Here is a 21095-nt window from a genome sequence, read left to right as displayed (position 1 = left end):
AAAGAAAACAGATCAGGATATCAAGCCCTCAAAATCAATGCATGTAACTATGAACCTTATTCTTGAAAAACTGAAACTTATTGGTTACCATAGGTTCCAAGGGGAGGGAAAGGGAAGAATAGGTGGAACATAGCACCTATTATGGCACTGAAATTGTTCTGCATGATTTAGCAAAGACGTAAACAGGCTATTTATACATTCTGTCAAAACCTATAAAACTGTGTGGTGCAAAGTGGAAACCATAATGTAAACTATAGACCATGGTTAGCAGCAATGCTTCAATCTTTGTTCATCAATTGTAACAAATGTACCACACTAATGACAGACGTTAATAGGGGGAAATGTGAGAAGCGGAGGGGAAAATATATGGGAATCTCCTATACTTTCAAGGTAACTTTTATGTAATCTAAAATGCCTTTAAGGGAAACGGACTTGGCCCAGTGGTTAGGGCATCCGTCTACCACATGGGAGGTCTGCGGTTCAAACCCCGGGCCTCCTTGACCCGTGTGGAGCTGGCCCATGTGCAGTGCTGATGCGCGCAAGGAGTGCTGTGCCACGCAAGGGTGTCCCCCGCGTAGGGGAGTCCCACATGCAAGGAGTGCGCCCCGTAAGGAGAGCCGCCCAGCGCGAAAGAAAGTGCAGCCTGCCCAGGAATGGCCCGCCCACACTTCCCATGCCGCTGATGACAGCAGAAGCGGACAAAGAAACAAGACGCAGCAAACAGACACAGAGAACAGACAACCCGGGGAGGGTGGGAAATTAAATAAATAAATAAATCTTTTAAAAATAAATAAATAAATAAAATGCCTTTAAAAACTAAGGGAAAAAACTCTTTATGCAAGACTTGGTGAACATTTTTGGTAATTTTTAAATAATAATTCAGATAAGTACTTTAATAAACATTTAATACATATTTGATTCCTTTGCAGGTGATGCGTTCTCTATTTCAACTACTCAATTTTGCCGTTGTTTGACAGACAATATGGATGTTGTAGCCATAATCAATATGTAAATGATTGATCATGGTCATGATTCAATAAACCCTTTTTTTGTTGTAATAAAAGTCTCAACTACCCAAAACAAATTCAAAGGTTTTCAAGAATTACATCTTTAAAAATCAAATACAGTATAACTCAGTTTGCTCACTTAAATTATTCACTAGCCACAGTATTAAAGGGGTTGTTCCCAAGTTTCAAATCAAACCAAAAAAGAAAAAAGAAAAATTATAATAATATAACATTCCAATAGGAAATGATTAAGTAAATGATAGGGTAAATGCATGCACGGTAAATGTAGCAGTTTGATATGGTTATGATTCCAAAAATAGATATTAGATTGTATTTGTTAAACTGGTCTGCACCTAGGTGTGATTAAATTATGATTAGGGCTTTGGTTGGGCCATGTCATTAAGGCATTGAGTCCCCACCCCTTGAGGCTTGACGAAGGACAAAGCTGAAGGTTTTTGATGTTGGAGTTTTGATGTTGGAGTTTAAGGCTGAAGCCTTAGCTGGAGCCCCGCGCAGTATGCTCACAGAGGAAACAGAAGCCCCAAGAAGAGAAGAACCTTGAACCCAGAGAGTAGCAAGACCCTAGAAGAGAGGAACCCAGGAAGCCTAAACCCTCACAGACGTTGGCACTCATCTTGCTCTAACACGTGAAAATAGGCTTTGGTAAGGGAAGTAACTTATGCTTTATGGTCTGGTATCTATAAGCTCCTACCCCAAATAAATACCCTTTATAAAAACCAATTCTGGTATTTTGCATCAGCACCCCTTTGGCTGACTAATACATTAAACTACAGTTCAATATGGAAAAGTATGGAGAAAATGGGCATGAACTGAACATACACTAAGAACAAAATGTATATGTAACATGTAACCCTGACAGCATTATCCAAGATTAAAAAAATCTATTCTATATGACATCAGTATCAGATCCCTGACCACCTGTGCAAACTCTTTTATCACACTATAAGGTTCTTAACACTCAGTGATGCCTAATTCTTGAAACTGCCCTAAGTTGCCATTCATATACTATATCTACCCTTCCCTTCTCATGTCTATGAAGTAAACTCCTAATGCATCCTTTAAGGCTTGTGGGAAACAAAGGCATGTTGTTTCCATGGAAGCAAGTTACTTCCTTGACCACTGAGTCATGCTGTCTCCATAGCTATATGTGCAGGTCATAAATCTAGCAAGGTGATGTGTACGCTCAAGTGGAACGAGGACTAGGTAGAACGGGACAACCTGGGCAACAAGATTTATGGGTATGTTTTCTCAACAATATAATAGAACATTGAAATGCTGAACCTTGATTTATAATCATAGATTTTGATCCATTCTGTTACACAGGTTGAGGTAATGGGAATAGTTAGCTAGGATAGTTGCTCGTTCTCACGACTGCTTGGGGTATATAACGAAGCCCCTGAGATTAATAAACTTGTCTGATGAGCTTGAGGCTTCAATGCTCTCAGATCCCCTCATCCCAATCTCTCTGTCTTTCATTCCCGATACCCTTCGGGTCCGTGACTCCGACATCTGGCGCCCAATGTGGGGCCCGAAGAAGTTAGTGAGGCTTCCAAATCAGTATCAGGAACTGCGGAAAAGACCGCGTCGAGGGTCATGTGAGACATCCAAAGCAGTGTGACTCGAGTCTTCAAGATTAAGTAAGTAAATAACATTTCCGTGAAGTCATCAGGGTAATGGGTAATCAAATGGGACGTGTAGAAGCATATTTGCAAGTGTTAAAAAACTTTATTGAAAGGTAGTGGGGTGCCTGTAAAAAGTTGTGAGTTAATAGAATTATTTGCTCTAATACAAAAGTATTATGGTTGGTTTCAGCCTCAGGGGCATAATGTTTTAAATTTGAAACAGTGGAAACATGTAATGAAAGCTTTACGAAGAGCATATCAAAGAGGAGATCCAGAGGCCATGCAATTATTATCAGCTTTTCTGGTTATATTACGACCAACTCCATCAGATGCTAATAATCCTCAGGGAGGTGTTGAGTTCCATCTTGAACCAATACCTTTTAAACTATTGAAAGATCTAAAACAGGTAAAAATACTAAATAAAGTCCTTGTTAAGTGAAATCAGGCTTGTAAGAAAACTCTCAAAGTGTTAACTAAGATAAGGAAACAATTCTGGCAGCAACTCTGCAAACCCCCTGCTGTCTATATGACAATGTAGCTGTGGGCTAGTGGAAGCTAACAGAGTTAAGCCACTGGAAAAAGAAAAACATGGCAACATTGGTGTTCTGTTTTGTTTCCATGCTAATTCTGATTGGGCCTATTTAACCAAGATAATAAAATTAGTACAAAATTTTTATCAAGGTTTAAAAAGGAATTTTCAGTTTTAAATCAGTAGTTTACTCCTGAACTTTAAGTCTCAGTATAGTCTTACAGAGTAATAATCCAAAAGTGTGTTAACGGTCTGTCTCAAGTTATCTTAATTGATTGCTGATAACTAATAAAAATGTTTCCAAGTACAAGCTTGCATGTTACAGGCAACATGGATTCCAGAAGAAATCTTTAAAAAGTGAAATCTAAGATATGATATAACAGAGAACTTAAAAACAGCTATACCAAGAAAGTAAGAATTATGAGTTAATTGTAAACTGTATTTTTTGTTAATGTGTTGTAATTGTTTTGTGTCTGTCTGTCTGTTCAATGTCAGTGTATATTTTGATACCTCTGGATGGTAATATAAATTAATAAAAATTTTTAAAAAAGCTCTATTCAAATGGCCAAAAATTAAAAAAGCACTTATATTAATACTTAAGTTTAAATGTTAATAAGATCTCTACAATGATAAAAATTGTAAGTCTTGATTAACAAAATTACTATAAGTCTGTTTATAAAAAGATGTTCTTGCCTAGATTGAAATGAATAGCTTATTTTTCTTCACAGGATAAAATGAAGGATGTAAAACTTAAATGAATATTAAAGAAGGTTAAAAGTTTGTGAAAATGCTGACTGACATTTAATAAGTTTCTTCTAAAAAGTGTGTTTTGTCCTAAAGTAGAATGGCTAATTTTCATAAACTCTTGGAACTTAAATGCATGTGGCAAGTTAAAGAAAGTATTGTGGTAACTTTAAGAAATGTGTTCTGTGAAGGTAAAATTTGTCTTAAAATAATATAATTATAGTCTATATGGTTATAAAGATTATAAGAAATTTAATGAAGCATTGTTTAAATTAAAGTGTTTAAATGGCTAATTCCAAAAAGTCATTATTAAACAAACCTGAATTAATAATAATAATAATAATAATAAAAGGTAATTTTATAACAGGAACACTTGGCAGCAGCCAGTCTCCCCTGACAACTTGCTTCTAGGAGACTATTTCTAATATTGCATGCTACTCAGTATTTGAAGTAAAGAAAAGTTTATTATTTTAATTAACAAGCTTGTTTAGTGTTGATGGTATTATGTTGTAAGAAGTTTGCTTGATAACTTCATATGTGGGTATATGGAATGTGTTTTTATTATTAAGGAAATAGATGATTTTGTCCTAAGATAAAATGATTGATTATTGGGAAAGAGCAGAATGTGGAACAAAACCTAGGTGAATACTAAAGTGTAGAAGGTTCTTAAAAAAGAAATTTTTATGATTAAAGTTAAATAAAATTTGATAGGTCTATCTATAAAATTTTAAAAGGTTTAGTATCAAGTAGTATACTAATGCAAAGTTAAAATTCTGTTCTTTCTCAAAGTCTCTCAAGTCATTTTTCCTGAATAATCAGTATACAAAAAAGGTCTGTTTTATCAAAATAGCTTCTCGTGCTTTAACCTCATCATTTCCTCAGTGTTCCAAGGAAAAGTCTTATCTCTTTTAAAGGAACATAACGTTCAAACCTGCTTTCTCAAAATTAAATCCTAAAAGGTAGCCTTTTATTCCAAACTAATTACAAGAGATTTATTCTTCTACCTTGAAAGAAAAATTAAATAATTGAGTTCATTTAATATAAGTCAAATGGAAAGTGTTTAAGTGTTATAAAATTAACAAGTTTTTTTTCTGTAACCCTCTGTTAATTAAAGTTATATGAGTAAACGCTTTCTATAAATGTTTAAGAGTGTATAAAGTTACCAATATTTCAGCATAATATTAAAGAGAAGTACAATGTGGTTAATTATAGTTTTAATTATTATAAAGAGTATGTGTCACAGAAACAACCTCTTATCATAGAATAAATTAACAACACTGTAGTATGCAGCAATCCCAAACACTGCTAGTTTATTGCAAAAAGTTAATGTCCAGCTGTGTTGCTATCACTTTGTTTTAAAACTTGCTAACGCTTTCTTTAGTGTCTTCTTAGACAAGTCAAGCCAGCTGCATTCCTCTATCTGTGGAAAACCCAACAATGGACTTTTGCAGTGCTTTTCAGGGCTATTTCCATAGCCCAACCATCTCTCCTGGATGGTGATAATAATCTGGCTGCGTAGAAAAAATCTGTAGCTGAAACCCTACTGATGACGTTAACAAGTAATCCTTTTTTTCAGAATTAAAAGAAACATCAGAGACAATAGAATCTTAAAAGTCTAAACTAAGCAAACAATTGGAACAAGTTGCAAAGTCCCTGCTGCTCTATCAAATTCTTAAATGTTGTTTAGTTGGGTAAGATAAAACTATACTTTCTGCTGTAATTAATAAAATATAATGTTTTCTCATGTTAATAAAATTTGTAATATTGTTAAAATACTAAAAATCTCTCATCCCTCATTTAGCTCAAATATTAAAACCATTGTATATATTAATTGAGAAAAGACTTTCACAGAAGTAGGAAAACCTCCAACAAGCTGCTTTAAATAATAATAAAAGGAAAGTAAACTGTGGACGTTAACTTAGCCTATGAATTGGATGTGGCAAGCACCAATATTGGCTTTGGTGGAATCTGTGGCAAAGACAAATCCAAACAAGTACCCCTTGGGTCTTAATAACAATTCTGGAAGGAGGCCAAAAAAAAGTACAGTATAAAAAAGCAATTGTGTGCAGCATAGGAGGTCCTGCTAAAAGTGAAAGATTGAACCCAATAGTGTCTGGTCACTCTAAAAACTGCCACCCCTATCCAGGGGTGGATTGCAAATACTAAAAGCAAGACAGAAATAATGAACTGTTGTAAATCACCCTCAGATCTATGAAAAAACATCTGGGATACCTGCTAATAGTAACAGGTGACTGTCTGTCATGTCCCTGCCCACCCCCACTAACATCCCTTTTAGGACTGTTGACACAGATGCCTTTGTGAAGATCCAGGGCCCTACCACTAAAACATGAGAAAAGACAAAGTGGCTCCACTGAAAAAACAAACATCATGAGTACCAAACCTTGTGATGCCTAGCCCAGCAGTTCTGGCTGCCTGTTCCTTGCCATCAGCTCAAAGACATCCCCCATAACTTTCTTCATGCTTACTCCACTGACTGTCACATCAGATCCCTTCTGCTCTTGAGAAGAATGAGCCTTCAGATGCACAATTCAAATGCTCCAGGGAGTAATACAACAAAAACCCACCTGAACTGTATTCCTTACTTTACAAAAACAAAAGGGGGAAAAGTGGAAATATGGCTAGAGGTTAAAATACTTCACTGAGACCTGTGGCAATTGCTGCCATGCATCACATTAACTTTACAAATCCTGGAACTATGAACTTGCAGCTTGTGTCTGCCAATGGACTTTAGGCCTGTGTGTCCTCTCCTTATGCTATTGTGGCAAGAACTGTTAACATTACAAAGGAAAATGGATACCGGCCCCTTGGGCTAATGACACTTATAATCATAACCTACAAAAGAATTTGTGGAAAATATTTCTTAGAATTGTCCCTACTTATGAATGGTTAGGAAATATAAATAAGACAAAACAGTATTTAACCCTTAATCAAACATATCATCTTAAAGTGTGTGTTAAAAATCCATTTGTTTTCATAACTGGTAAGATAATTATTAAGAATGACTCACTGTTTTATGAAAATGGTGCCATGTATACATGTCTATCAGAAAGTGTGTTGCAGGATGAAGAAACAATAGCAATGGCCAGAAGAAGAAAAGGCATCTGGATACCTGTGAGAATGATGCAGATTTGGCAGTCGTCTCCTGAAAGTCAATTATTGCTACATACGGTACAAGAATTCTTGAAACAGACTAGATGCTTTATTGGACTGCTTATTATAAGCATTTTGGAACTGACTGAAATCATTACAGCTGCTGCTACTGCTGTGGTAGCTTTAAATAATCAAGTTAATGATTTAGAATCAGCTGTTTTGCATATTGGAGATCAATTGTATAATTTAAACTTAAGGAGATTGAAAAGTGATTGGAATGAAAACAACTTTTGTATTACTCCTCTTGCCTATAATTCATCTGATATAGAATGGGGAAAAATTGAGAATCATTTATTAGGCCATAAAAATAATATCTCTTTGGAAATAACTGAATTACAAAGAAAAATATTAGAAATATCTCAAAATCAAATTCATGTAGCTGATGATAAGGATACCTTTAATGATTTGATTTCTCATTTCTATAAGTTTAATCCAGTAAATTGGTGGAAGTCTCAACATTTTTTATCAGCATTAGGAATAGGACTTTGTGTGTTAATCTTGTTGCTCATTGTTGTTGCCTGCCTGGGACAAGGTGTCTGCCGAAGACTGCATCATGTGAATGTTATGGGACAAGCCAATAATTTGGTACTTGCAAGAACGGTGCAATGAGTTCCCCATGGTCAGTGCACATGGCTGGTAGTCAATGATGGGTAAGACTCTCAGAGGAGGGCAACCTAAGACAGGTAAAGCCACCATGACTAAAACAAAAAGGGGGAAATGTGGGAAACAAAGGCATGTTGTTTCCATGGAAGCAAGTTACTTCCTTGACCACTGAGTCATGCTGTCTCCATAGCTATATGTGCAGGTCATAAATCTAGCAAGGTGATGTGTACGCTCAGGTGGAACGAGGACTAGGTAGAACGGGACAACCTGGGCAACAAGATTTATGGGTATGTTTTCTCAACAATATAATAGAACATTGAAATGCTGAACCTTGATTTATAATCACAGATTTTGATCCATTCTGTTACACAGGTTGAGGTAATGGGAATAGTTAGCTAGGATAGTTGCTCGTTCTCACGACTGCTTGGGGTATATAAAGAAGCCCCTGAGATTAATAAACTTGTCTGATGAGCTTGAGGCTTCAATGCTCTCAGATCCCCTCATCCCAATCTCTTTTTGTCTTTTCATTCCCGATACCCTTCGGGTCCGTGACTCCAACAAAGGCTTACAAACACTCCTCTTCTATGTAGGTACACTACACTCCCATGAACAGACTTATACTCTCTCTCAGACTCTATTCCATTACAGCAATTACCTGATTATTAATACAACTACCCACAAATTCTTCTAAATTAGTTCAGAGATTAACATACTGTATCTTTGCATCTTTTTTTTTTTTCTTAAGGGTTTTATTTTCTTCTTCTCCCCTACCCCTTCCCCCCCCCCCCCCGGCCCAGCTGTCTGTTCTCTGTGTCTATTCGCTGTGCGTTCTTCTTTGTCCGCTTCTGTTGTTGTCAGTGGCATAGGAATCTGTGTTTCTTTTTGTTGCATCATCTTGTTGTGTCAGCTCTGTGCGTGTGGCACCATTCTTGGGCAGGCTCTCCTTATGGGGTGCACTCCTTGCATGTGGGGCTCACCTACACGGGGGACACCCCTGCATGGCATGGCACTCCTTGGGTGCACCAGCACTGCACATGGGCCAACTCCACATGGGTCAAGGAGGCCCGGGGTTTGAACCGTGGACCTCCCATGTGGTAGACAGATGCCCTAACCACTGGGTCAAGTCCACTTCCCCATCTTTGCATCTTTTTTATTTCCAGAGTCTAGTAAGCTTACACATACTAGTAATTACAGATTAGCTACAATTTACCTTTTATATGTTTATATAGGTTTCCACTTCCGGTAAAACTTAGTAGGCCCACTCCACTTTCTCCCTCCCATAAAATACAGCTCTAATACCTGGGTAGAACGCATAGCTATTTGAGTACTTCAGAAAGTAAAGAGTGGTGAGTATATGTAGCTCAGTGTTTGAGTGCCTGCTTCCCAGATACGAGCTCCTGGGTTCAATCCCCAGTACCTCTTTAAATAAAAAAGTAAATAGTAGCAGAAGGATTGGGAAAAACAAGCAGAGAACACCCACCTTGACATGTGGGGGGAAGAGGGGTAACCTGAAGATGGGCATGGGCATGGGCAGGGATGAGAGAGCTCCAGAAGACCTTTAGTTTTGCCATAGGATCAAGAAGGGTTTTTAAAGGGGTTTCCTAACTGTGACAATAGGCTAAATCCTTCCATTTTTCTTTTCCCTCTTCTCTCAGCTCCAGATTCCAAGCAATCTCAAGTGTTATAGAAGGGGCAGCAATAGTGGCAGTAAAGGGGACTCACAGAGGAGAGAAACCTTCTACTCATCTCAAAGGCTGTCGCACCAAGAGAATAGGCCAACCTCCATTGCTTTTTGTCCTCTCTGACCTCCAGCCACATGGTCCCAGAGATGAGCAGTCACATGAGGTGTGCAGCCAAGTGACTTCCTGGCCAGAGGACTTTCTGCCCCAGGTAGCAGAAAGCATCAGGGAATAGCAGAGAGGAGCAGCTCAGGAAAATGGTCCCTTAAAGTTGTTTATGAATTCCAGGGCTCAACCTGGAGCACAATATCCTTGGGTTAGGATTAAAAACAGCACACCATACTTTGAGAACTGAACTACACCAGGGAGCAGTGACCATATCCTACCTTGGCCACCATGGGGCACCCACAGGACAGAACTAAATAGCACTGCAAAGATTAGCCCTCTTACCTGATTTTATTTCATTTAACCCCATATCTCAATATCCACTGTTTCTTATTTTTTTCAGTTTGGGGCATTTTCTGACTTCTACTACAGAAGATAAGAAACTAACTATTCCCATTCCATTTTCTCATCTCTCCACTCTCCCAACAAAACTATATTAAGGTTCTGCTTAAATAAGTTTTTCAACTTTAGCACTATTGAAATTTTGGAGCAGATAATTGTATGTTGTGAAAGGCCATCCTTCTCATGCATTGTAAGATGTTCAGCAGCATCTCTAACCTCTCTCAACCCAGTAGATGTCAATCGCATCACCACCCTTGGTTGTAACAACCTGAAATGTTTCCAGATATCAAATGTTCCCCGGAAAGGAAGACAAAATCACCTTTAGTACTACTGGGTTAGAACACTGTCTTTTCATTATGATTCTAAAGCAATTCACAACTAAGCCACATAGTAAACCATGATTATTTTTGTCTTCCTGAACAATTCTTTATCTCTGTGATTAATAATTTTGTCTTTTCCTTTGCTTCATTTTCTCTATACTTGTCACTTATTCAAACCTCCACCAGTTTTTTTTTTTTTCCCTCAAGATGTTCATTCAAATGTATCAATTTCACCTTGAGAACTCTCCTAGAGTCTTCTGATCTGTTCCAATCTAGACTGGTTGCCCTCTACACACTGTGTACATCTGTTAAATCTCATTTTCTTGTATCTTGTCTTCCTTCCTCTTGATTTACTTCCTTGTTTTCTTGAAGTACATCCTCCCTTACCATCTGGAGGAAGAATACTGGGGTAGTAAATGGTGAGACATTTTACATCTGAAAACATATTTATCCTCTGGATTGGAAATCATTTTCCTTTAGAATTCTTAAGACATTACTCTCTCCGTCCAGCCTCCGATTTTGATGTTGGGAAGACCGAAGCCATTCAGATTCTTAATTCTTTGTATATAACATTTTTTTCGTGTCATACATGAAAAACAGCTTCTAGGACCTTCCTTCTGTTGCCAATGTTCCCAAATATTCCAGTATCTATTTTTCATTCACTGTACTGGCCATTCAACAAAACATATCTATCTGGAAACTCATATCCATCAGTACTGAACAGTTACCTGGAATTATTTTGTTGATGATTTCTTCCCCTCCATTCTCTTTCTGGACCTCCTGGACTAGCTCCTCTTATGATTGTCTTTTCTCTGTTACTTCCTACCTGTTCTCCCCCCCCACTTTCTAGACAACTTCCTTAATATCTTTGCAATCTTTCCATTGAGGTTTCTGTTTCTGCTTTCATATTTTTAATTTCCAAAAGCTCTTTTCATAGTTTTTTAAATTATGCTTTTTATAGAGTATCCTGTTTTTATTTCATAGCTGCAAAAAATCTGCCTCTAAGGAGATCAATTTAAATTTGGGGTTTGTTTTTTCTAAGCTTTCTTCTACATGCATAGTCCTGAGTCTTCCTAATTGCTTTTTTCTGTTATTTTTGATCTTCACCTTTCATGTTAAAAGGGCTTTCTTAGAAATTCATACTTAAGTGTGAAGGAACACACAAAGCTGCTTAGGAGGCTTGTCAAACTATGAGACACAATTTAAAGTGATCTGGCTGAGCCACTTACTTGGAAAACTCCAATGCCAGTATCTTTTAGTCTTTCATCTTGGGCTAGTCAGATTGCCTATGAAAGAATCTTCCAACCTTCTGCCTTGAGGATAAAGGCCTAGCTGCCATATTTGGGAGCTGAACAGGGGAAGAGGGCTGAGGATTCTGAGTATAAATGATGTATAAATTCACTTTTCAGTATTGTCTTAATCTGAAACAGACTGACACTATAGTAGTCTCATCTCGTTTTTTCAAGTCTACTAAGTCACATATTTTTCTATCTGCTTTTATAGTTTCCAAAATGTGGTTGCTCATCTCTTCACCCATTCTTCCCTTCCTTGGGGAAAGGAATTTTTTTAAGACTTTGTTTTAGTGGACTTGAGAAGGGAGGAAGTAAAAGTAGATGCTATAGTCAAGATAACATCTTTAACTAGAAATTCCCATTTCAGAAAATTTTCTAGAGGACATTAGCCATGACCTAAGAAAATTCCTAGGACAAGGAGAATGCCAATCCCACCCCCATCCCAACCAAGAAAAGCCAAAAGTGGAGAAAAGAAAACTGGAGAATGGGAATAAGAAATGGAGCTAAAAACAAGGGACAGTGGCAAGGTCTTGTTTATTGTTAGAAGAGCATCCAAACTCTTGACAGTCAGTTTTCCCTACAAGGGAGGTGATGAAAAACATAACCCCTTAGGGTTCTTTTCTAACTTCAGCAGAGTTTGAGTACTGGCACACCAGAGCAAAGGTTTTATACACTGGTGTTTTAAGGGACAGACCCCAGTGTAAGAGGCAGTTCCCTATCTACTCAAATAAAGGAGAAGCCAATCAATAAACAAGCTTCTCTACTGCCTCTTCTTAAATATGAAAAGGCAAGCAAGGATTACCCAACATCTAAGGGAAACCTGGGACATGGCAAAGAAAAAATTAACCCTGAAGAAAAGATAATTCAGAAAACAGAAGAAAATGGGGATGGGATTGAGGGGGTAGAAGTAGTGTTCTTAAAGGTTTAAAAGTCTATTGCTTGTGTTCCTTCATAGTTTGTAACAAACATCTCATGACAATGCAAGGAATTGGTGGAGGGTTGATATATGGGACCCTTGTATAATGCTATGCATGGTTGCTTTGTAAGTTCACAACTTTTACTATACACTTAATTATGTATGTTCACATATAAATGATATAAAGATAATAATTGGATTGGTAAAGGGAAAAATACTTTGTTTAATAGTAATATTTTGACAATGCTCTTTAATCAGCTAAAAAGGTTTAAAGACAATGCAAGTTATTGGTGGTAGGGTGAGATATTATATATGTTTATTTGATGTTATATATGTTTGTTTTGTAAGTTCACAACTATTATACATTTACTGTTTATGTACGTTTATGTATGAGTGATATATTTCAATAAATGGAAAAAAAGACTATTGCTTTTTCAGAACAGCTGTACTTTTTTTTCTTTTTCTTTTTTTTAAGGCACAAAGAATAAGAGCTCTTAGAAATTAAAACTATCATCACTAAAATAAATTCAACGAACGCACTGGAAGAGAGTACTTAAGATATCTCCTAGAACCTTAGTTCTCGAAGTATGAACCCTGGACCGCAAAGGAGCATAAAGTAAGTCTGAGAAGAAAAACAAACATTTTAGTCATATGAGGACTCACATATTTTACCTAATGATCTTCTCAAAAAAAATTACTTCAGAATGTATACCAGCAAAACAAGAATGAAAACCAAAAAAGGAAAAACATAAGATTAAAGAGAAGATGGATATATCCTGGCAGAACTGTGAAATGGAATTATTAGTATGCCAGCCATTTAGCAAGTTAAGAAAGCAATCAGGACAAGCTGGAATAGAGGATGGAAGTATCAAGAGGGCAGTCTCCAGAAAAAAAAATTCTACAGGATGGAGAGTATGATTCAAGGTACAACCACATATATAATAAAGGTACAGAAAGGGAAAAAAGGTAGCTAGAAATATCTGAGGTGCAGGGGGAAGGGGATGGTAGAGATAGAAGAAAATCATAGTCCAAATGTGAAAAAGCCAAAATTAGAACAAAAGCCAACAGAAAAAAAATGGGTTTCAAAAACCGCTATAAGGAACCAAGGAATAGTGACTAAAGCATATGCTTCTTTTTTCCCCAAAAGAAAAAAACTAAAAGACAGCATCAAAATTATATGTAGAATATAAGAAAGGAGAGTACTTTTGGACATTCTCCTTCAAGATCATTACCAAAGAGATCTCATGACTTGCCTCCACAGTGAAAAATATGCAGATAGCTATACTAAAAAATTGCTGTTACTGGAAAACTTTTTCAATCAACCATCAGTAAAAAGTATAGCAGACTGTTAAGATTTAAAATTAGAGGGACGTGGATGTAGCTCAATCAATTAGGCTCCTATCTACCACATGGGAGGCCCTGGGTTCAAGTCCCAGGGCCTCCTTGTGAAGGCAAGCTGGTCTGTGCCCGTGGAGAGTTGACAGCCCGTGCCCACAGACAGCTGACCGCCCAAGCCTGCGGAGAGCTGGTGCAGCAAGATGACTCAACAAAAGGAGACAAGCGGACACAGAAGAACGCACAGTGAATGGACACAGAGAAGACAGCAAGCAAGCGGGGGGGTGGGGGGAGCGAGAATAAATAAAATAAATCTTTAAAAAAATAAAATAAAATTAGAATGTAAATATCATCAAGTTTAACTTTAAGTTCACCTGGATAGAAGCTGAGGGAATGGGTAAAAAAGAGAAATGGAAGAAAAGATGGGACAGTAATCACATCACCTCATCAAGAAGAGACAGAGATACTGTCTGAAAGTTCATAAAACAGAAATATAACCCTAAACATATCAAAGTCAAAGAAAACATTAACTTTAAAAGTGATTTAACTATATTGGAAATAGAATGAAGGCAAAAGTGGGTGTGGTAAACTAAACCCTCACCTGGTATTTAACAAGGTAAGCTAAATCCTCAAACATCTAAAGTTGATAAAACAAAAAAATTAGCACAAGTTTTTTAAAATATTGAAATATCCACCAGTTGTCCTGGGTGGTACTGCAGGGGACAGTTACTGGACATTGTATGTCCTCCCATGGCCCATTGGATGGACAAGAGAGAGTGTAAACTATAATGTGGACCATTGACCACGTGGTGCAGCAATGCTCAGAGATGTATTCACCAAGTGCAATGAATGCAATGATGATGGAGGAGGTTGTTGTTATGGGAGGAGTGGGTGAGGGGGGTGAGTGGGTATATGGGGACCTCACATTTTTTTAATGTAACATTAAAAAATAAATAAAGACAAAGAAATTTTAAAAAATAATAAAAAAGAAATATCCACCAGAAGAATTCAACAGCAGAACAGGGAAAGAAAAGGATAGGGGCAAGATACTGTTTCATTTATAAAACTCTTCTGTACTGTTTGATTTAAAAAACAAAACAAAACAGCCATGAGTATGTGTTTTTAATAGCTAAAAGCTGACTTCAAGGCAGTTTATAAGAAAAAAGAAAATCTGGATACCAGACATTAGGCATATTTGATACTTTCATTTTGTGAAAGAACACTGTTTAAAGATTTTTAAAGTGTGCATACAGTTAGCTAAAATAAAATATTTTCCACAATAATTTGTTATGAGAAAAATTTCTCTACCTCATAAATTGTCATCTTTTCAATGTTACCACAGACAGAACATTAGCAGATAGAACATTAGTATAAGGACTGCAATTAGTAAAAAATGCTTCAGTAAAATTCTACACTAAAATGGCTAGCTGAAGATGGGTACAAATCTATGCTACTACGAAAACAGCAGTAACATTAGTTGCAGGACAATACCTTTCTCCTTTTAACTCTTAGAGTTGCCTCACTACCTAGTTCTTAAACAAAGGGGCTTTTAAAAAATTCAAGAATTTTCTTGAAAGAGAAACAACTTACCAAATTGTAGCTCTCAGGTTTTACTTTAAAAACATACATTTAAATTCTTTAATCAGCTAAATAGTATTGAAAAATTCTGTATTTGGCTTTTAATGTCAAAAATCATTGAGCACCAAAAGCAAGTATCACCACAAAATGCTGCAGATTTACTTTATGTACCTTTTTAATTATATAACTAAGTGTGTCACTAGAACGTTGTAGACAAAGTCTTCCCTTCCTGTCCTCTAATTCCTCCACCCAGAAGTAACCACTGTTAGCAGTTTGGTGAATATTCTTTCAGATTTCTTCTGTACTTACACAAATACATACCCATACACATACATATTTTTTAAACTTTTAATAAAAAGGCATTATATAACTAAGTCAGTATTATACTCAATAGTATATTGTCAACATCTTTTCAAACACAAATATTTTCCTGCCATTTACTATTTGCTTATTGCTTTAGGAATTTCTAAGTGCTGCACAGTATTTCAGTAAACGAAATGTTGCATATTAAACCATCTGAAAGACATTCCAGGACTTAGGTACTAAGCAGTCTAATGTTAACAAAGTCACATTTTAAAAATTTAAGTGTCTTGCTCTAAATTTTCACATCAAAATCAACCCCAAGTTTTATATTTGTCCTAAAGTTATTAATATAGGCAATGACTGGAGTTGGCAAGATTAGCAGGAATAGGTAATTATCAATAAATAAAAAGACACAAAACAAACACCTCTTAAATATAGTAATAACAAGCAGCAGAAGTGGGGGGAACAAATGAAGAACAAACATCTAAACCCAATTCAGAAATCAAGAGGTACACAGAGTACAAAGAAGAGCAGGAAAATTGAACCTCTTTTAAGCCATATTTTTATAGAAAGTAAACAAATTCTATCCATAAAAATTTTTTTAAAAACCATCATCAAAAGTCTGAATTATTTAACATAAAGAGCCTTTAATCAATAAATACATTATAAACATTATCACAGTAACTTGAAAATAGTTTTAAGAAGTGGTTAATTGGTTTCCTTATTAATTTATCCAGTAGCTAGCCCTAACTTACAAACACATTATTTTTATTTATGTTCAAAACACAATAATTGAATATTTTTTACTTGGAAAAAAAAAAGTTACTCTATTCCAAAATATCTGCATAATAAAATAGCTTAAATACACTCAATGGAAAACCAAGTATCTTTAACACTTAACAGATGTTTAATCCTTTGTTTGCAAAACACAATATAATTATTTTGTGAATAAGTAGGTTCTACATATAAAATCAATGCCTTCTTAATGGCTGGGATTTCTTTAAATGATGTAATCGAACGTAATATACAAGTTAAACTCAATACCCATAGGAACTTTGATATAAATGCCTTGTAAAATGTGATTGCCCGATCATTTTCTAAATCTAAATTAATATCCCTAATAATCCATACATAATTACTGTTTTCCTTTCCAAATATACATCTTTAAATTTTTTTCTAATTATAACATTCACATCCTTTTAAAAATCTTGCAAACTTGAAAAAAGTAGTAATTTCATTATCTCTCTTTTGTACATGTTCTTCTAGTCATTTGTCCACACCAATATATTTATCAAATTTTTTTTCTTACAAATTTGAGATCATAAAAGATAAGTACCTTTAAACCTTTTTGTAGTTCATTTGAATCTATCATATTCCAAAAATTATAATTAAACTATCAAAGAAATACAGTGCCATTAATTCTTTTTATTTGCAAAATTAGTCCATTCATTTATCTACATGTACTTTCCTTTTGTGAAATTCAACATATTAGACTTGACTTCCTATTACATTTGCCTGGTGTAAGAGAAAAAGCAGAGGCATTGCAAAGAAAAAGGCCTGGGTTTCAAATCTTGATTTTCTGAATTAGCGTGACCTTGTGTAAATTACAATCTCTCCTGGGTCTGCTCAGATGAAAATGGAAATAATTGTTCCTACCAAATAGGACTGTTACAAGGATTAAATAAAACGATATATGTGAAGGGAAAACTCAGTGCCTGGCACACGGCGGAAACTCTACACAAATATTGGTCCTTTCGTTCCCCTTAAAAATAAATAAAAGCATGAGTGCAACACAACTACTAAAAGTTAGACGTTTTGGACACTAATACAGCTAAGATAACTGAAAAGTTATCTTTGTCTGAGCCTTCAGTCGCCTTGTAATCTTACTTCCCAACCCACATAGCACGGGGACAGCTCAGGTATTACTACTGCAAAATTTTTACTTCAGGAAAAAATACGTTAAGTCCATTTTAAATGCATTTGGCTATTTGAAATCATAGCTAACAAGAGAGAAGAATACAGAAAATTGATCGTGTAAAAAATATACTGAGTTAAAAACTCTGTGGTTGAGAATTTCCTTAAAAAAGAATGATTAGAGAATGAAAATAACAGCAGCTCCAGGCTCTAGAATTTTTTCCTCTCAACGACAGTTCTGGGAACGAAGAAGATAGCAATTTTTTGGTAAGAATTAACAGAATGCCAAGACGTCTAAGAATACAGGGTTCCAGGAAAGGAGTAAATTTGAAAGTGCTCCTTGCGAGGGCCCAGGCACCTGGGATTGATTCTAAGACTTAGAACACTGTGGGGTCTTTCCACAGAATCGGGGAATCAGAAATGGGGCGGGGGACGGCCAGTAAAAGTCAGAGGCAGAAAAAACAATGGGAGGGGGAGGGGGAGGGGGCAGCCGAAAAAAAACGCTAAAGAACTCAGAAAAAGAGGAAATTCGGGTGCTGCGCGGCCAAGGATGGAAAGGACAGTGAGAAACAAGGAAACTGGAAAAAGAGAGGTCGTGTCTTCTGAGAAGGCTGGGCGGTAAAAAGCGGGCAGTGGCGGGACCGGAAAGCAAGGACATGGGTGTGGGTGGCGGGGAGGAGACCGGGAGGGCTCTGGGAGTCAGGGGATCTGAGAGGAAACTGAGGCCGAGATGGGGACGAAAGGTAGCCGGGGCCGGGTCAGCACGGGACGCCGCAGTACCTGCAGAGATCGTCCAAGACGCTGCCGGGAATCTCCACCCGTTTGGTCTCCATGATGAGGACCTACAGCAGGAGTAGTGCATCCCGGCTCCGCGCGGCCGGGGACCGAGGGTACGGCAGGGAGACTCCGGCTCGCAGAAGAGCGAGTGGCTGCGGCGGCGGCGGTGGCGGTTCCGACCAAGACTAGAAGGGGAGGGGGCGGGCCCTGCTCACTTCCGTCCCGCTCCCTCAGCCCTGGACCCTAGGCTGGGCCAAGAAGCGGGGCGGAGTCCCGGGAGTCACGCCCCTGCCCTGCTTGAAAGGCCCAATGGGAAGCTGGAGAATCAGGAACCTGGGCAGGCTAAGCCAATGGGACATTTGTTTATTGGTCCGTCGTCCCCAATCAGACTTCAAGCTGTTCAGTTGCTGCTCAGAAAACCAACTTCCCGCCGCCTTTGAGCCCAGGGGTGGGCATGCGCATGCGCGCCGTGCCGCTCTTTTCGCTCTCTTATAAAGAGATGACAAGACCGAAATCTTGAGCTCTCGTTTGGTATGAATGTCCTCTGTAACTGAGCAGGGTACAGGCAGACCGAAAGGGTCAGTTCCTCGCAGTCGTGTATTCCTGATTCCCATCACTAAATGTCGTGCACGCACACCGGTGCCTCCGCCACAAGTGCTTTCAGAAGAGCACTTGAAGAGGTATACCTTTTTTTTTTTTTTTGAAGTACCGGGACCTCCTCCTATGTAGGAAGCCGGTACTCACCCACTGAGCCACATCGGCCTCCTTGCGTTGGTTTTTTCGTTTCGTTTGCTTGTTTTTTAAGAGGCACCAGGGACTGAACCCAGGACCTCCCATGTGGAAGCAGGCTCTCAAGCTCAACCGATTGCGCCACATCGCTCCGGGGTATACCTTTTTAAAGCGACTCACCTCTGACCCAAATATGAAGACGAGGACTTTAATCCCCAGATCTGGCACGTAGTGAGATCTTAGAAAATGTTAAATCTGAACTAGTGATCTGTATTCTAAGTCCCCTACACACTCATACTTCTCCAACCTGTTCATCCTCATTCCTCAGTTTCCTTAATGGAGTCCAATCCATTCAGGATCCGTGGAAAAACTGAATCCACGTGTTCTCCTTTCTGTCATGTCAGACCCACGGGCTGACACAGACACTTGCTGGTCCCGAGTTTAGTCTGTTCTACCATTTAATGTCCTGTCTTTTCTCTTGATTTCTGTCCAAATGCCCACGATCTTTACTTCACTACCGCAAAAGCTCCCTAACCTCCATTCTTAATCTGTGTAATTGCCCGAGTTTTGTTTTGTTTTGTTTTATTCAGCTTCTGATAGCCCCCCATGAATGTAGGGGCAAACCCAAACTACCTTAGCATGATATTAGAAGCCTGTCACAATCCATTTTACTTTCCTTTTTCCTCCAGTCATCTATAGAGTTTTTTGTGCCTGCTGTAATATTTTTATTTTTCCAGAGTTCTCTTTTGGTCTTTCTTGTGTCATATTCTTGCTTCATAGATACAATAATTTATCTTCTCTCTCTGAGGATATTAAACATACGTTTAAATTTTTTTCTTCTCCCAGAATAGTATTTATTCCTCTTAGCTGCTTTTTGCTATTAATTTGGTCTCCACTGTGGCAGTTTGATATTATTTATGAATCCCAGAAAAAGAGAGAAAAACTTTGTTTGTAAACTGGACTTTTCCTCTGGGTGTGATCCCCTTTGGTTGTATTAAATTAAAAGGTTTTAAGTTTACTTGATAAAAGATGAGGACTTTGATTCGACCCCAGCAGTAGGGCATGATGAGTCCCGGCCTCCTTAGTAGGCTAATATAAATGGACACACACAGAAGAAGACACACAGGAAGAGAGAGAGAGTTCCATAGACAGCAGAGGAGAGAACTTTGATCCTGCAGCTCAGGAAAAGAGATGAGCCATTCAGCTGATAGTTGCAGCTGAGCCCAGAAAGAAACAAGCCCTATACCAACCTGTAGCTGAGAGAGGAAGGCTGAACCCTCACAGAGATTGCCTGTCATCTTGCTTCAACACATGGCAACTGACTTTGGTGAGCTGGACTTTTTAGGGCAGGGATTCTTAACCTTTTTTGTTCCACAGACTGCCTTTGCCAGTCAGGTATAAACCATGGACCCCTTGTCAGAATGTAGCAGCAGATGGCTTTTCAACACTCAAGGTCAGAATGTCTTTAAATTAAATTTTAGGATTATTCAAAATTACATTTTACAACTTTCCCTTAATTTCAATACCTGATAACCTAACACAGTTCAACATCTGTTCAAATGGCAAACATTTAGAAATTCAAGTTGTCCCACGACATCATAAAACCATCTCCACCATCCTTACCAACATTTTGCAGGCAGTTATTCACTGCACTTAGAACACACTACATCAAAATAAAAATACTAAGTCCACAATATACTGTGTATTATTTAATAAATATATCACACCCACACCAACACATACCCACAAGAATGTTCTTAAAAGCATAAAATAAAATTACAATGAAATCAATTACATATATTGAAATAAAGTTACTAAAATAAAAAATGTGATATAATTCTATATATATATGTGTGCTTCTTTTCTTAACACATTAAATATTAATCCAAGACATCAAAAATATAGGAAAATTAAAGTTTAATTTTTTAAAGACATGTCAATGTGTAGACTGTTGTGGTTTATCCTGAGTAAGAACATTAAACTGCAGTGTAGTATTTGAAAAGACAGCCTGCATATTATGTTGGACATCTAATTGATTTTTTTCAATT

General features: G+C 37.5%; 1 protein-coding gene across 1 annotated transcript in view; it reads right to left on the bottom strand.

Moving 5' to 3' along the window:
- DCP2 (decapping mRNA 2) overlaps window positions 1-18617 on the bottom strand; it is an 82448-nt gene extending 63831 nt beyond the window's left edge. The window contains exon 1 of the mRNA XM_004480292.4: window positions 18322-18617. Coding sequence (XP_004480349.1) covers window positions 18322-18374 — 53 coding nt within the window. The 5' untranslated portion in view covers window positions 18375-18617. The remainder of the gene's footprint in view (window positions 1-18321) is intronic.
- Window positions 18618-21095: the final 2478 nt, after the last annotated feature.

Source organism: Dasypus novemcinctus, chromosome 2, assembly GCF_030445035.2.
Source record: "Dasypus novemcinctus isolate mDasNov1 chromosome 2, mDasNov1.1.hap2, whole genome shotgun sequence".
Classification (NCBI taxonomy): Eukaryota; Metazoa; Chordata; class Mammalia; order Cingulata; family Dasypodidae; genus Dasypus; species Dasypus novemcinctus.
The sequence above is the reverse complement of the archived record's forward strand: the minus strand, read 5'-3'. Positions and strand labels throughout refer to the sequence as shown.